The sequence below is a fragment of the Saccopteryx bilineata genome, chromosome 2 (genome assembly GCF_036850765.1).
Source record: "Saccopteryx bilineata isolate mSacBil1 chromosome 2, mSacBil1_pri_phased_curated, whole genome shotgun sequence".
Lineage (NCBI taxonomy): Eukaryota > Metazoa > Chordata > Mammalia > Chiroptera > Emballonuridae > Saccopteryx > Saccopteryx bilineata.
This window is the reverse complement of record NC_089491.1, coordinates 269,981,656-269,996,351: the sequence shown is the minus strand read 5'-3', so window position 1 is coordinate 269,996,351 and position 14,696 is coordinate 269,981,656. Positions and strand designations below refer to the sequence as shown.

Sequence of the window (14,696 nt, the reverse complement as noted above, 5' to 3'; positions counted from 1 at the left end):
GTGTGAGCGTGGCTTGACAAGGCCCCGCCTCATTCAACCCTCCGTTTGAGACTCTAGGCTAGGACCTGGTCAAACTCGGAGAGTCAGGGTTTGTGGGCGGGGCCTATCTTAGCCCCGCCCCTAGCTAGTCTGGCTCGCGGACCAGCAGGGGCGGGGGTCGTGTGGCCCCGCCCAGTTATGGCCCCGCCCCTGCCGTGGCCGCCCTCCCCCTCTGGGCTCCGCTAGCACAGCCGGTTCCTCTTTACATAACGGCGCGGGGCGGCATGGGCTCGGGCCACCGCCTCCGCCCGGCCGTCCGCCCGGACTATCGCGGCCCGCGGTGGCGACGGCGGCGGCAGCAGCTAAGTTTCCCCGGCGGCAGCCCGGGGGCGCATCCTCCCGCAACTGTCAAGCGCTGACGGCGGAAATGATGAGACGCTGGCCATTTTCCGAGCCCGGGTTTCCTGCCTGAGCCCCGCTCGAGCGAGCCGCGAGCCAGGAGCCGGCGCGCGGGAGAGAACGTGCCCGGGGCGGGGGCCGCCCACCCCCTCGGGATTTCGAGGGGCCGGGGGCGAGCGACGCCATGGGCCGGCCGGGCCCGGACCCCCTCTCTCTCAGGTAAGCCTGCCTTTCCCGGCGCTCCAGTCCTCAGGGATGGGAGGGCTTTCATGGGGGAAGCGGAGGCCCGTGTCCAGTGCTGTCCAGTGTCTGCGCACTCCCACAACAGCCCACAGTGTTGTCCTGCAGCTAACTCGAATGAGGATGTTCCGGGGCGACCGTTCTTCAGCTCCTGCGACACCCCACCCACACACGTGTTGGAAATGTAATGGGGGTGGCCGAGGCAGTGAGGGAAGCGCTGAGAGGCTACGGCCAATACCCCCAGCCCGTCGAAGGCAGCAGTCCCCTCAACTTGTGCCTGGTGAGGAAGGGTCTGGGGCACCTCTTGGTACCTTGAAAGTGAAAGTAGTCAAACTGAGGCTGTGAGACTGGAAGAGCTCTCCAGCGGTCACTCCCTTCCCTCTCTCCCAGGCAAAGCCATTTGGCTAAGGTGGCGGCACCCCAAATTTGGAAGCCTCTCTCCCCACTCCCTGCATTGTGGGGGTGAGTGGGTTCAGGCACCCCCATGCCACTGAATTTTTTTATGTTATTTATTCATTTTAGAGAAGACAGAGAGACCGAGAGAGAGAAGAGGGGGAGGAGCAGGAAGCATCAACTCCCATATGTGCCTTGACCAGGCAAGCCCAGGGTTTTGAATCAGTGACCTCAGCATTCCAGGTCGACGCTTGATCCATTGCGCCACCACAGGTCAGGCCGCCCATGCCACTGATTTTTAAGGTTCACAAGGGTTAGGGGGTTCCCAGAGTCCAGGTTACTTTGTCTGGGACCCTCAACCAGGACCTGGGGCTCCAGGGGAATCCTCTCACCAAAAAGAAAAAATGGAAAGTAGAGGTGGTACGTTGGAGTGATAGGTCAGCAGAGCCAGGAGGGTATTTCAAACCTTTAATGCCTAGTGAAGAAATCCCCTCCCTCCTTTTAGCCACTGGGGCTTTTGGAATTATGGGGGCTGCATTTGAGGAACTGCATTTGCCTGTCCTGCTTCTTTATTTTTTTAGTTTCCTCATTCTCCTGTTTCTCTTCCCCATTCCCTGGGCCACGATGATGTAGGTGAGGAGGTCACTGCCTGCAGCTGGGGGCCTTCAGGGAGGGGCACAGCCAGGCCGGACCTATTGGGAGGAAGTGAAATTGGGATGCGGACAGGGGCTTCAGAGCAGAGCGCCAAGGTCCAGCTTTGGGGGTGGCAGGGGCTGAGATCTGATCTGCACCCCCCTTGCCTGGGAGGTGTGAGAATTCCCTGACACCTGCCAGCTGCCAGGCTCAGCTGGGGCCACCAGCCCATTCCACATGCCCATTTACAGTCCAGCCACAGGGTCCAGCCGGTGGGTGCATGGGGCTCCGGGGATGTGGGCGTGAGTTGTGTCTGGATTTCCCATCACTGACCTGGCTGCCAGAGCGGAAACAGCTCTGGAGGCTGTCGGGGCCTGAAGGGGCTGAGACCCAGCCCTAATGGAGGGAGAGCAGGCAGAGTCCGCCTGGGCGGCCTGGGGTCAGCGGATGAGAGGCCAAGGCCTGTTGGGGAAGTTGGAAGGGTTTTTAAATATACTTTTTCTGTGCCTTTTCCCACAACCCCCCTCTGGGAGGGAAAATCCTCTGAGCCAAAGGGTGAACATTCCTAGAACTTGTTGGAGTCCCTGTGGCATCGGAGGCGAGGCTGGGGTGGGGCTGGCTCTGGGGTCTGAGGATCAGCAGGGCTCAGCAGTGGTCGTGGAGCACCCAGCAGGCTCGGACCTGGTTCTCTCACGGTCTCTTTCCAGCTGAGGGCAGGGGTAAATGACATACGGGAGCCCTGGTTCCCCATTATGTTAAATGGGGTGATGACAAGTTTGTGGTAGAGCCTTCATGAGTGGGTGCATGAGAAGCACCTGCTGCCTGGCAGAGACAGGGCTCAGTTACAGGTGGAGGTAGTGATTTTATCACTGCCATCCTTAGTGTTACTGGCAATGGAATGTTTGTTAATTGGCACCTCAAGCACCTACAGCATGGTTAGCCCTAGGGCTTCCTGAGTCTTGGGGAGAAGAGGCTGAAGACCCAGGTAGGATGAGCCTATGGTGTTTCCTGGCTAGGAAACTTTGCTTAACCACCCCAACCTGGGTTTTTTTTCTCTTTGTTTTTTATTTTTATTAATGATTTTGAGAGAGAGAGAGAGAGAGAGGAACAATGTTTCTCTATGTGCACTGACTGGGGTTTGAACCGGCAACCTCTGCATTTCTGGATGAACCAACAGAGCTACCTGGCCAGCCTCAGTTTTCTTATCTGTCAAATGGGGGTGTACCTACTTCTTAGGATCCTTGGAACCATAAGTGAGTGAATTCACCAAGTGTTTATAATGGCATGATCAGGAGGAGGAGTAATAATGAGATTAATATTGTTTGCTGTGGATATGAGCTCTGCTTTATTTGTTTATCATTAATTAATTAACATATTCATTTTAGAAGAGAAATAGAGAAAGAGGGAGAGACAAGGGAGGGAGGAGGTGGGGAGAAACAGGAAGCATCGACTCCCATATGTGCCTTGAGCAGGCAAGGCCAGGGTTTCGAGCTGGTGACTTCAGCATTCCAAGTTGACGCTTTATCCACTGTGCCACTACAGGCCAGGCAAGCTCTGTCTTTTTAAAAATTATTGACTTTTATTTTATTTTTCCAGAGACAGAGAGAGAGAGAGAGAGACAGGGACAGACAGACAGGAACGGAGAGAGATGAGAAGCATCAATCATCAGTTTTTCGTTGCGACACCTTAGTTGTTCATTGATTGCTTTCTCTTTTTTTTTTTTTTTTTTATTTTTTTTTTTTTATTTATTCATTTTAGAGAGGAGAGGGAGAGACAGAGAGAGAGAGAGAGAGAGAAGAGAGAGAGAGAGAGATGAGGGGAGGAGCTGGAAGCATCAACTCCCACATGTGCCCTGACCAGGCAAACCCAGGGTTTCGAACCGGCAACCTCAGCATTTCCAAGTGGACGCTTTATCCACTGCGCCACCACAGGTCAGGCAGATTGCTTTCTCATATGTGCCCTGACCGTGGGCCTTCAGCAGACCGAGTAACCACCTTGCTCAAGCCAGTGATTTTGAGCCCAAGCTAGTGAGCCTTGCTCAAACCAGATGAGCCCGCACTCAAGCCGGCGACCTCGGGGTCTCAAACCTGGATCCTCTGCATCCCGGTCCGACACTCTATCCACTGCGCCACCGCCTGGTCAGGCTATTTTATTATTATTTTTTACAGAGATAGAGCGAGAGTCAGAGAGAGGAATAGATAGGGACAGACAGACAGGAATGGAGAGAGATGAGAAGCATCAATCATCAGTTTTTTGTTGTGGCACTTTAGTTGATTGCTTTCTCATATGTGTCTTGACCAGGGGGCTACAGCAGACCGAGTAACCCCTTGCTCAAGCCAGCAACCTTGGGTCCAAGCTGGTGAGCTTTTGTTCAAGCCACATGAGCCCGCACTCAAGCTGGCGACCTTGGGGTCTTGAACCTGGGTCTTCCGCATCCCAGTCCGATGCTCTATCCACTGTGCCACCATCTGGTCAGGCTATTATTGACTTTTAAAGAGAGAGAAAGGGAGAGAGACAGAGACAGAGAGAGAAAAATTGACTTGGTGAACTTGTTCCACTTATTTATGCTGTTATTCATTGATTGTCTCTTGACTGTGCCCTGACAGAGGATTGAACTGACAATCTGGGCATGTCAGGATGATGCTTTAATCCACCGAGCCACCCAGCCAGGGCCTAGCTCTGCTTGTTTTCCTACCAGCGCCTCCTCCCCCTCACTTTTCTGAACCCTGGGCAGGAGCCTTCTCTGACAGAGAACTTTCTAACACAAACCAGGTTCTGGAAAGCCACTCCAGAAATGTCAGTAGCATATCTCATGTTGGGTAGGCAGCCCTGCAGGAGATCAGCCTGTGGGGCCCCTTGGATGTCAGGGTCCAGCTGTCCCCCCCTCAATACCCTCCACCTCCTGGACTGAACCTCTCCTTAGGCAGAGGGGCAGAGGAGGTGGGGGCTGGAGGCACTTGGAGGAACTTCCCGCTGCCAGTCCTAGTGCCTGCCTACTTTGAGTGGCAGAGACAGGACACATAAAGCACTTAGTGCTGGGTCTGGCACTTATTATTATTATTATTATTATTATTATTTAAACGTGAAGCCTTTCCTGCTAAGTTCCTGCTTCAGGTAGCAGCAGCGGCTTTGAAGCCAAATATGGGCTCTGCCAGCTTGGAGCTGTGAGGCCATGGGCAACTTACCTGACTTCTCTGGGTCACACCTGCCCTTTGGGGGTCAAGAATCCCAGCCCCTCCAGGGTAGATAAGGGTGTATGTGAGCTCATATTCAAAGTATATGAGCCCAGCACAGAATGTTGGGTATGATTTCTATGGCTGTGTGACCTTGGGTTGTCCCTAATCTCTCTGAGTGACAGGTCTCCTCACCTATGACATGGAGTACAGATGACTACCCGATAAGGGTGTTTTGAGAAGAGGCATGCGCAGTACCTGCCATACAGTCAGTAACCAATAAGTGTGAGCTCTTACTATTAATGCCCAAGAGGGGGCTGGCACTTAATTGCCAGGTTTCCTAGGAAAAGGGGCCCTGGGGGCTCAGCATTTGGTGCTGGGTGGGGTGGGAAGCTACTTCCATCTGGCAGACAAAAGAAGCCTGCTTCACAGAGACCAAAGGTATAATGCAGGCTGCTCGTTCCCAGCCAGCCCATTTCCAGCTCCCCTTGCTCGCTGAGGAAACTGAGGCGGGCAGGCTGCCCAGGGGAAGTGACTCAGCTGGGGTCACCAGCTAAGTCAGGTCTAATTGGACCCAGGAGCCCTGCACCCCAGCTCCCTGGCTTCCAGGGGCCCAAGGTCCCTCGGGGACTAGGCAGGTCCGAAGATCACAGCTGGATCCTGCTTACTTAAACCCTGAGGCCTGGGTGACCAGTTTTCCTGGGTCAGGGCTCCAGGTTCCCACTGGCCACTGCAGGGCTGCTCAGCCCAGCGCCCTTCCTCCTGGCAGGGGCAAGGGGCATTTCCCCAGGAGAACTGGTCCTCCTGGCGTCCCCGGGGCCGCCCACGCTGCCCGGGCCGCCCAGGCCGGAAACAGGGCAGCTGAGCAGATGGCTGGAAGATTTTTCCTCCCACGCCACCCTGTCAGGGGTCGGCAGGGGGGCTGGGCTGCAGGCTTCCTCGTAAGTCAGGCCCAGAGCCTCTGGGGGCCTGCCCGGATGTGGGCCCCCACCCTGGCTGCCAGGGGGAGTCTGCTGCTGCCCCATGTGTCCCTAGGGAGGCCTGGGAGGGAGGAAGTTTGTGCCCTGCTCACCGGGAGCTGACTCACAGGGCGCCTGACGGTGGGGGCGGGGAGAGTGGCCTTGGGGGACCAGGGGACTGGAAATGCAATTGGTAGAGGTAGACACAAGAGGGCCTTAGGCACGGAATCTGGCTTCTGAGAGCTGGCACTCTGATGGTAGCTCACAGTTGGGGCCCAGAGAGGGTGATGAGTATGCAGAGAGGCACAGGAGTAGGCGGGTGTGAGGGCGCCCCTCCTGATTCCCCCCCCCCAAAGCAGCACTACTGATGGGGGCGGGGGAGCTTGCTGAATGCTTCCCCTTGTTAGGGGCCCACCCTTCTCCCTTTAACCCTGGGGCAGGTAACAGGACTAGGTCACATGCATGGACTGGGAAGGGGTGGAGCTTGTAGCATACTGCCTATTCTTGGGGGGATGGTCCCTGTCTTTCCCCACCTCCCCACCCCTGGCTGGGGCCAGGGTGTCAGGCTGAGGGTGGAGGCAGAGGAAGCAGAGGACATTTCCTGTCTAGCACACTGCGCAGGCCTGATAAATGTCCCTGAGCACTAGGTGACCCGAGGAAGTACATCAGGGTCCCCACTGGCAGCCTAAGGGTCTAGGGCAGACTCTACCTCTCAGCCTCCCAGAGGCTCCAGAGCTTTTGTTCCCTGCTTCCCGGGGGCTTCTCCATAGTCTTGTCAGCCTCAAGGCTGTGAGGGCAGCGGGTCGCCTGCCACCAGTGTGTGTTGCCATCCCTCCAACTCCCTGGGCTTCCTGGGGCAGGGGGTCTGGGCTTCTGGAGAAGCTGGTGCTGTGGATGGGAAAGGCAAAAATGTTCCTGTGGCCTGGAGTCAACCTGGAGGCCTCTCTGGAGGAGGTGTCTCTAAAGGTTTGAAACTTCCTTCCCAAACATCTGGGAACAGGGGTGCTGTGGACCTGGGGGAGGGTGGAGGCTATGACTGGCTCCTTTTAACTTCATTTACCATAATTTAAAATATCCTCCCCAAGCCTTGGCAGGACAGGAATTCCCATCGGTGTGTAAGGGCCTTCTCTGCACCTGGTCCTGATAATTAAAAAAGAAACATTAGCTGAGATTACATTACCCACGTGACTGGATGGAGGTGAGTCTGTGAGCCATAGTCTCTGGGATCAGGGGCCCCACAGCTCAAAACCAGGATCCCAGCTGACTTGCTAGAGGCTTGAGGGTCCCTTAGGGTGCGTGTGCTTGAATAGGGGACACCAGAGGATAGGTTAAGACTTCAGGGCTTTGGCTCAGTTGCCCTTAGCAGGCACTCTGGTGGACAGGGTTGTTCTGAACTTGGGATCCTGGGAGGCAGACCCAGCAATTCCTGACCCTAGGATGGCAGGGAGGCAGCTCCCGCATCTCCATGTGTTTACTGTGGGGATTTGGGAGTGGGGCACCAGGATAGGGCCTCCTGGCATTGCATCCTCCTTGCCTCTCGCCCTGCTGTGGGGTTTGGGGGAATCCTGAGCCCTCCCCCACAACTGGGAACTCCCTGTCCCAGAAGGCCAGGCTGAGCAGGTGGGGGGAACCTCTGGGTTTTCAGGCCCCCACCCCCATGTGGAAAGCTCTTTATCCCAGGCTCCCAGATACTCTGGTGGGGGGATAGAGGTGCTCCAAAGATCCCTCAACTCCTACTCATGGGAATCTCCAGGTGATGAATAATTCCTGCCAAGAGCTTTTTAGCCCCTGATCCCAAAGTTGGCATGATCTGATCAATTGCTTTCTCCATGCCTGGCACATACTATAGTAAGTGCTCAATAAGTAGCTACCACCTGGGCCGATGCCCAAGAAGGAGATCACCTTCCACCTTCCTGGGGCCTAGCTGCCCACAGGGCCAGGAAACCTCCCAGGCACTGCTCCCTCCCTGGTTTGGGCCACAGCTGAGGGCTCCAGCTGGTCATTTCCTGCTCCAAGCAGCCGCCTCTCCCTTGAGAAGGCCTTTTGTTCAGTTCCCGAGATGCCCCCTGCCCAGCCCCGCCCCCTAAGCCAGACTCTCCTGCTGGCTCCTCATGGAAGGCGTGCCTGACCTCTGGAGCTGGTGAGCCTCTTTTCTAACAACAATAGTAATAAAGTGGCAACAGCCACTCGTTTCTTGAGCTCTGTGCCAAGTACCCCACAGACATCAGTCCTTGGAATACTCCTAGTGAATGCCAGGAGGACATCAGCTCATTTTACAGATGGGGACACTGAGGTTCAGGGAGGGAAGCTCCTCTTCTGCGTCACCCGGCAAGGAAGTGACCCAGGTTCGGTTGGTAGCTCCACCACAGAGAGGTCATCTGGGTAGGGGTCTCGATGAGTTTCTGGGAGCCCAACTGCCTTTTCTGTCAGTCCTCCTGGGTCAGGAATGTGACTCTAGTGTGCCGTTTGACAGCCTATGTCCACCGCAGGAGTTCATTAATTGGTACAGCTGATTTTTCCAGAGCACCTGCTCTGGCCAGGCCCTGGGGAGTGGGCAGGAATAGGAGGGCCTCTCAGTCCACGGGGTTCACAGCCCTGGTGGAGGGAGATGGACGACAGGCAGTATCACTCACATTTAGTGAAAGCAAGCAGGGTTCTAATCCTAGCTCTGCCCCTCACTGGCCCTGTGACCCTGGGCAAACCACTCCTCCAGCACCTCAGTTTTCTCAACTATAAAATGCTCATACTGCTGGGCCTCTGCCCTCCACAGGGAATATTCCAGTGAATAAATGCAAAGTGTTTGGCACAGAGCAGAGCACATTGACAGCATAAAATAGTATTTTTTATTTTTGTTTCTCTCTTTTCATCCTGTGGCAGTTTTTCTGATCACCTGGAGGGTTTGGGAACTGAGCAGAGATGCTGAATGAGACCTTTATATCCTGTCCTGGCCGCACTCATTCTTTCAGTAATCGTTCACTAGGGAGCGAGTCTTCCTTGTGGTGTGCATGTTAGGGTGCCTTGTCTGCAGGGTTTCCTTCATCCTGTGCTGTGGGACCTCTGTACTTAAGTTTCTCCACCTGTAAAATGGGAGCAGTTACTGACCCTACCTCCGAGTGCCCTCATGTAGCTTGAGGGGAGTTAATGATTTATGAGGGTAGTTATGCCCAACCTGTGGTGGCACAGTGCATAAGGCATTGACCTGGAATGCTGAGGTTACCAGTTCAAGACCCTGGGCTTGCCCAGTCAAAGCACATACGGGAGTTGATGCTTCCTGCTCTTCCCCCTTCTCTTTCCCTCTCCCTCTCTTCTCTCTCTAAAATGAATAGTCTTAAAATATATATATATATATATATATATATATACATATATATATATAATAAAATATGAGGATAGTTAGAAAGATGTGTGAGGTGTAGCAGGTGCTCAGTACACGTCACTCTTTTTTTTTTTTGCATTTTTCTGAAGCTAGAAACAGGGAGAGACAGTCAGACTCCCACATGCGCCCGACCGGGATCCACCCGGCACACCCACCAGGGGGCGATGCTTTGCCCCTCCTGGGCGTCGCTCTGCTGCTACCAGAGCCACTCTAGCGCCTGGGGTAGAGGCCAAGGAGCCATCCTCAGTGCCGGACCATCCTTGCTCCAATGGAGCCCCGCCGCAGGAGGGAAAGAGAGAGACAGAGAGGAAGGAGAGGGAGAGGGGTGGAGAAGCAGATGGGCGCTCCTCCTGTGTGCCCTGGCCGGGAATCGAACCTGGGACTCCTGCACACCAGGCTGACGCTCTACCGTTGAGCCAACCGGCCAGGGCCAGTACACATCACTCTTATAGAGAATTTGGTGAGGAGGACGTCCAGCCATCGCCTGGGCAAGGACGGAGCTTGGAGTGGGCACAGCTGTTCTAAGGTTCCTGCGAGGGTTTGGCCCTGCTGTTAGACTTCAAGACTGACATGCAGGGCTGGACAGAGACAGGTGTCCCAGGCAAAGGGACAGGCAGACAGAGGCCCGGAGTACACAGGAGGTAGGTTGGCCCATTGGGGGGTACTGGCTGCCATGCATCTACCAGAAGAGCTGGGGGTTGCAAATTCAAAATGCAGCTGAACTCGTGCATCTATTCATCCACTAGGCATTTATTGAGCTCCTGCTGTATGCTAGGAACCGGGGATAGAATTAGGGGGCTCCTGGCCTCATGGAGCTCAGTGTGGTGGGAGATAGTCACTAATGAAATAGTCATGGCTGTTGAATGATAGTGTGTGCTGAAGGACAAGTCAGGGTGTGACTTGGTTGGTGAGCTCAGGAAGGCTTCTTGTGTGTGAGACTGGATGCAGACAGAGCAGCTGGAGGCAGCTGGCATGCTTGGGGGCAGACCCCACAGAGTCCTGTGGGTGGAAAGGGAGCTTGGGGCTAGAATCAAAGAGCTCTCTAGCTCCCCCAACCTGTGAAGATTGTGCCTGCCTCCGCTATGTCAAGGCCTGGGCGAGGGGTGGCTGCAGGGTTGACGAGGGTCCAGATCATCCAGATCACCCATATGTGCAGGTAAAACCCTCCCCCTTCAGCGACAGGGCTTATGTTCTTGGCAGCGTGGTGGTCAAGGGCACATGTGGCTCCGTTCCCTTCCCTTTGCCTGACAGCTTCTACTGACTAGGCAAAGAGCCTACATGTATGTGCCCAGGACCCTGTGATGTGCAAAAATGTCAACTGTATGCACAGTACAGTACCCTCCCAGCTGGGGCAGAGGCACCTACTCTGTGCTATCTGGGGTGTCCTGCTTTGATCACCTGCAGGGTCACCTCCGTGGCCTGGAGATGGTGAAGTGGCAGAAAGAACCCGAATTTCTGGGTTCAGATCTCTGTTTATAAGGACTCCTTATAGCCATCTTCTGAGGTCACTACCATACCCTTTTTTTTTTTTCATTTTAGAGAGGAGAGGGTGAGACAGAGAGGAGAGACAGAGAGAGAGAAGGGGGAGGAGCTGGAAGCATCAACTCCCATATGTGCCTTGACCAGGCAAGCCCAGGGTTTCGAACCGGCGATCTCAGCTTTTTCAGGTCAATGCTTTATCCACTGAGCCACCACAGGTCAGGCCATAGCCTTTTTGATAGACAAGGGACCCAGAGTTCAGAGATCCAATCTGTATCAGGCCACACAGCCCGTGTGTGTGTGTGTGTGTGTGTGTGTGTGTGTGTGTGTGAGAGAGAGAGAGAGAGAGAGAGAGAGAGAGAGAGAGAGATGTAGCCCTAGGAGAGCAGGCATTCCTGTGTGGGTTTCGGCTGTATCCCCAGGGCCTGGCACAGTGCCTGGAACATAGTAGGCCCTCAGGAGGCAAATGAGCAGCCATGACTGTGTCCCCGGTAGGGGCCCAAGGCCAGCCTGGTTTAGTTGGAAGAAGGCCAGTGCTGATTGTGACAAGAGTGCAAGGGTTCAGCACCGCGGACAGCAGAGGGTGGGGGGCTTCTGCCCTTTTTAATGGCTGGTGCCCCTTAAAGGATGTAGGGGGTGGAAGGAAGGGAGCCCCAGCTGGGAGAGGTGGGCAAGGGTTGGCTGTCTTGCTGTTCCCCCATCAGAGCAGGAAACGCACCCCTTGTGAGTCTAGTCAGTTTATTCTTTATATTTACATTTGCTATTAGCTAGATATATTTTTATATTTATTTTTATTGGCTATTTAATAATAATATACTCTTATTGTAACATTTAAATAATAATATAAGTAGCCAGCCCTGATTAAGCTTTTCCTAGTTTCTGAGGCCTTTACATTAGTTAACTCAATATTCATAACTTTCCTATGAAGTAGGTACAGTCATGGTCCCCATTTAACAGATGGGGAAACTAAGGCAGAAATCAAATAATCTCACCTGAAGTCACATGACTAGTAAGTGATGGTGCTGGGATTTGAACACAAGTGCCAGGCTTTGTGTTTTTTGTTTTTTGTTTGTTTTGTGCTATTTTAAACAGGAGAAAATAAAAATTTTTATACATGTGGATGGGGAATTCACATAAACATGACATTCCAAAGACAGCGAGGCAGCATTGGGTATATAAGACATTTTTGGACAAAGTAAAAGGGGAGCAGGTATTTGATCGCAGAAGCGAGGAGGCGATTTACTCGTAGGTAAGGATGAGCTAGACATACAGGGCAGGAAAATTCTTGCTAGGCGACCCAGAAACAATGCAACACGAAGTATCTAGCTAACAAGCTATGTGTTCTTCACCATATTTTCAAAAGACAAGTAGTAACAGTCTTCCTTGGTTATTTTTCCCCTGCACCCCAGTCCAGTTCCTCCCTAGAGGTCACCACTGTTTCTGGATGTGTTTGCTCCAACCACAGCTTTCTTGTACCTATAAAAATTGGCAACTTGGTTTCGTGTGCATGTGAATAGATCTGTTTGTACTGCTCTGTGGCTGGCTTCTTGTGCTTCCTGGTGCACCTTGGAGAGCTCATGGGCGGGGGGAGGGGGGGCACAGACATTCCCCACCCTTTCCCACTGCTGCCCAACACTGCAGCCTGCAGGGGCACCACAGCCTCTAAGGGATGGGCATTTAGGTTATGACAAGAAACAAAATCTGAGATGTTCTAAATTAATATTACAACAGCCCAGAGAGTGCAAGAGAGCAGTTCATAGCTGTGGGCCAGCTCCGACAAAAGACTGCTCACATTCCTGCGTTATCTGTTGAAATTTAGGAATAATTTCCAAGGGGCGATTTCCATAACTATTGAAACCCAGGAGCCTCCTCTTCTAATTTACACTTGAAGTCCCTGATCTGCTGCCCAGAGGAGCAAACATTTGAGGGTATGAGTGGGAGGTGTTTGCATTGGCTTCCCCATCCCTTTTATCTGTAGCTAATGTAAATCCTTTCAGAACGGCTTAACCCCCCCCACACACACACTCGATATATAAAAATATACGATATTTGCAAAACTCCAAGACATGTTGGTCTTTCTTACCTAGCCATGCTGCTGATAGGTTAGACTCCATCCCCCAAGGCCAGCCATCCACTTATTTATTTATTTATTTATTTATTTTGTTAGCAGTGGCCTAATAAACTCTTTCTTTTAGGAAGGCTTTCAGCCATGGAAGTTAAAATTTTTGTTTATGGTTGTATTTACTTTCCCCCTATTATAAATATTAGGTCAGAAAACGTCCAGCGGGGCACATCCTGTATGTGCCTCTCTGTGCATGTAAGCAAGTATTTCTCTTGCATACTTAAATGTGGAAAGACTGGGTCTGAAACTGATCTTGCCAAATCGCCCTCCAAAAAGGCTGTATGTAGCCCTTAATGGTACCTGCGACTTGGTAGGAAAGTGCCCATTTTGCTACATCTTCCCCAGTAGTAGGTGTTATGAATAATTTTCAATTTTAGACCTTGTGCCTGGTGAATAACAAGTTCCCGGTGGTGGTTTTAAGTAGTCACGTCTCAGCGGCCTGCTCACACTGCTTGTCGCCTCCCTGCTCTGTGTCTTGTAGCCTGGCCGCTCCACCTCGGTCTCCGCCATGAACGGGCCCGCTCTGCAGCCTTCCTCGGCCTCCTCCACGCCTTCCACCTCCGCGCCCACCACCTCGGTCCCGGCCCCGCGGGGCTGGAGCGAGTTCTGCGAGCTGCACGCGGTGGCCACGGCCCGGGAGCTGGCCCGGCAGTACTGGCTCTTCGTCCGTGAGCACCCGCAGACGGCGCCGCTGCGCGCCGAGCTCGTGTCGCTGCAGTTCACCGACCTCTTCCAGCTCTACTTCTGCCGCGAGGTGCGCCAGGGCCGAGCGCCCGCGCCGCCAGCTCGCGACTACCGGGAGGCGGGCCGCGGGCCCCCCGCCAAAGCCGAGGCGACCCCCGCCGAGCCGGCCACGGGCCCCGCTGCCCCCGCCCTGCCCAAAGCCCGCAGCTCGGAGGAGCTGGCCCCGCCGCGGCCACCGGCGCCTTGCGCCCTGCAGCACCTGCGCCACAGCCTCCGCCACATCATCCGCCGCCGCTCGGCCGGGGAGGTGCCGGCCGCTGGGCCCGCGGGGGAGGCCCGCGCCAAGGCCGGCCTGGCCAGGAAGCTCCTGCCCTGGAGCCTCGCCCGGGAGCCGCCGCCCGAGGTCCTCAAGGAGGCGGCGCTGCGCTACAGCCTGGCCGACGAGGCCTCCATGGACAGCGGGGCGCGCTGGCAGCGTGGGCGGCTGGCCCTGAGGCTCGCCCGGGGCCCCGACGGAGGCGGCGCCGACCGCGTGCTGGAGCTCTTCGACCCGCCCAAGGTAAGCGCCACAACTGCCTGCCAGCAGTCAGCGCGGTCGCTGGGGCGAGGGTGGGGACAGGAGGGCGGGCCTCTGGTGTTTGGCAGGTGGCTGCAGAGTGCCCAGAGATGTGTACCTTGTCAAAACTGTTTCTTTGAGAATTATTTGATTTACAGAAAGGTTGCAAAGGTAGTGCAGAATTTCTTTGTACCCAGCACCCAGTTTTGCCTAATGTTAACATTGTGCATTACTGTTGGTCTTTGTCGTAACTAAGGAACCCACATGGCTCATTACTGTTAACTAAACTGAGGTTTCTTTGGATTTTGCTGTTTTCCCCCAACGTCTCATTTCTGTTTCAGGATACATATTTGATCCAGTCATTAGGTCTCCTTAGGCGCCCAGAGGCTGTGACAGTTTCTCAGGCTTTTCTTGTTTTTGATGACCTCAACAATTTTGAGGAGTCCTGGTCAGAGAATTTATAGAATGTCCAGGGACACCATGTGTGTGTCACCTGGGCTGTGGAAGGTTCGTTCGAGGTCCTTGGAAATTCTGACCCAGACTGACCATGACAGATAGGAGGCTGTTTTAACCATCATGGAATTCCTTTGCACATCCTCCATCCCGGTCCCTGGCCCCATGTTTTGTGGATGTCTTTCTTTCTTCCCTGTTTTTAACAGTTTTGTCTTTTCCCTTTTCAACCAACATAATTCTAGCTGTGCAG

General features: G+C 54.1%; 1 protein-coding gene across 7 annotated transcripts in view; it reads left to right on the top strand.

Annotated features, from left to right (window-relative positions):
- Positions 1-220: 220 nt before the first annotated feature.
- The window catches only part of SH2B3 (SH2B adaptor protein 3), a 38,766-nt gene continuing 24,290 nt past the window's right edge, over positions 221-14,696 (top strand). For 4 of the 7 annotated variants that reach the window (XM_066260583.1, XM_066260581.1, XM_066260582.1 and 1 more), the window contains exons 1-2: positions 222-597; positions 13,235-13,996. In XM_066260583.1, the coding sequence (XP_066116680.1) occupies positions 13,262-13,996 (735 nt within the window). In that variant the 5' untranslated portion in view covers positions 222-597; positions 13,235-13,261. Of the gene's footprint in view, positions 598-769; positions 899-1,140; positions 1,285-13,234; positions 13,997-14,696 lie in introns of those variants that run through there. The other 3 variants (XM_066260579.1, XM_066260580.1, XM_066260584.1) reach the window with 3 other exon arrangements.